Below are 1,953 nucleotides of genomic sequence, written 5' to 3'. Positions count from 1 at the left end.
GATTGGGCGCAACATGTACGTCTTGAACACAACGCGCTACTCTCACGGAAGTCTCACAGAACAGAACATTTGTTGGAAGCAGCACCCATTTATAAGGGACATTTATGGTGATCTTCCGCGGGTTTCTCACAGACTCAGACAGAGACGGGCACAGTTTGCTGGACACTGCCTTCGGGCTAGTGAAGAGGTTACTAAGTTTCCTCACTCCTCTTGTGGAGGCCTCGTGGAAAAACTCACTCCCGGAAGCTTCCCGAGACTGCTTTCCAGGGATACCGGGCTAGCGGAGGAGGACCTGGGAGCGGTCATGTCAGACAGGCAGGCGTGGGCTGAAGTAGTGCACGGACTTACCCCGTCCCCTCCGGGGGTCGACTAGGCAAGGCAAGGCAAGGAAGTCTCAGAAGCTCACCATTTGCTGGACATTGCTGTCACGCGGCCCAGCGGGAAATATTTTCACGCCGTCCTCCAAAACTTAAGAGGCCGATTGCAGTGCGGAAGTCTAACTTTTAGTGACACTTTAATTAGAGACACAATTACAAGAAGATTCACACAGATGATCTGGCAACAAATTTTCATCACCCTTCTTGGTCTTCTGTTTTTGTAGTCACTTTGTGTCATGCCTGTCTGTCGTTGACTGACTACTTCTCCCGTCTTTTCCGCCTATAAACCTTTCTGTCTTCCTCCCTGCATGGACGGTTCCCTGCATTATAGTTTTGGCTTGTCCCTACAAGTTCCTATTAACGTCCTTGGTCCCTATAAGTTATAACGGTGACACGTGGCTTTATCACACTTCAGTTTTCTTCACTGTGTCAGTTAGGAGGCTTTTGCACGGACCGGTGTTTGTCTCTAGATCTATTCCATACGTCAGCCTTTGCGATGCGCTCTCGATATGTGCTGCCTAGAATCGATCTTTCTGAAGCTATAATTTCGTCTCTGTAGTCTGTCTTCTTTTCATCTGTTTTGCTGTTCTGGTCTCACGAATGTTAAGGAATATAGAGTTGACCAGGGAACGCATCAGAACAACGAATAACCAAACTAAAGTTAAAGTCATGTTCTTTAAATTTACCTTGCCATTGGTTTTGGACCTAAACCCCAGAAAAGCATAGAACTCGTGCCTACGCACATCAACGACAAGCATTAGATCATGCGATCTTGCTAGTAAAGCAACAACAACATATGCAAAATATCTTTGAAGACATAAGGATAACCAAGAATTTGAATGCGTTTACATCTAGCAAAGGAAACGCTTAACCGTTGATATGTATGGCATTAGTATTATTGCAATGCATTGGTGTGGGATCCGTATACTTCACAAAGAAATGTAACGGTATGCTAAAGATGAAGTAAAATATGCCTCGATGTGTGTTCATTTTGCAAGCACGAAATAAAAATAATAACCACAGCATCGAGGACATTAAAGTATATCTTTGCTTCTACAGCATGAAACAATAAAACGCTAGTTTAGAAGATATTCTAAAACCAACGACGACGACAGAGCATGCACCGCAGCTAGAAAGCAGGCTAAAAATTCCACGCAATTTTTTGTCGTCTGTAATATGTCAGATAGTGATAAAAACGTTACCTCCTTCTGTCGTCTGCGTTGTCATGGCGACCAGGAGTATCCATGTCCGAAGAAGCGGGAAACTGCCGAGCGGAGGATCCATGTTTTTACCGAATCCCCGCCACATTTCTGTCAGTAACACAGTTAGCCCATACTGTGTGTCTCAAACTACGCACATTCTGGCAGAATGGAGTCTTTTCACTCATAGGCAACGATACAGTCATTTAGGCGATACCACATACCACCTCGCGGGGAGGTTTTTACATTTACAAATTAATTATCCGCTTCCGACGCTTTTACCTCGTCTGCGCTTATGCCACATCTTAAATTTCGGCAAATGTTACATGATTTTTAGACCATAGTTTTGCTTAAAAACCGTGACCTCAAACGTACGT

General features: G+C 44.5%; 1 protein-coding gene across 1 annotated transcript in view; it reads right to left on the bottom strand.

The window, feature by feature from the left end:
- The window catches only part of LOC118427103 (macrophage mannose receptor 1-like), a 17,635-nt gene extending 15,974 nt beyond the window's left edge, over positions 1-1,661 (bottom strand). The window contains exon 1 of the mRNA XM_035836739.1: positions 1,580-1,661. Coding sequence (XP_035692632.1) covers positions 1,580-1,661 — 82 coding nt within the window. The remainder of the gene's footprint in view (positions 1-1,579) is intronic.
- Positions 1,662-1,953: the final 292 nt, after the last annotated feature.

Source organism: Branchiostoma floridae, chromosome 12 (genome assembly GCF_000003815.2).
Source record: "Branchiostoma floridae strain S238N-H82 chromosome 12, Bfl_VNyyK, whole genome shotgun sequence".
Classification (NCBI taxonomy): Eukaryota; Metazoa; Chordata; class Leptocardii; order Amphioxiformes; family Branchiostomatidae; genus Branchiostoma; species Branchiostoma floridae.
The sequence above is the reverse complement of the archived record's forward strand: the minus strand, read 5'-3'. Positions and strand labels throughout refer to the sequence as shown.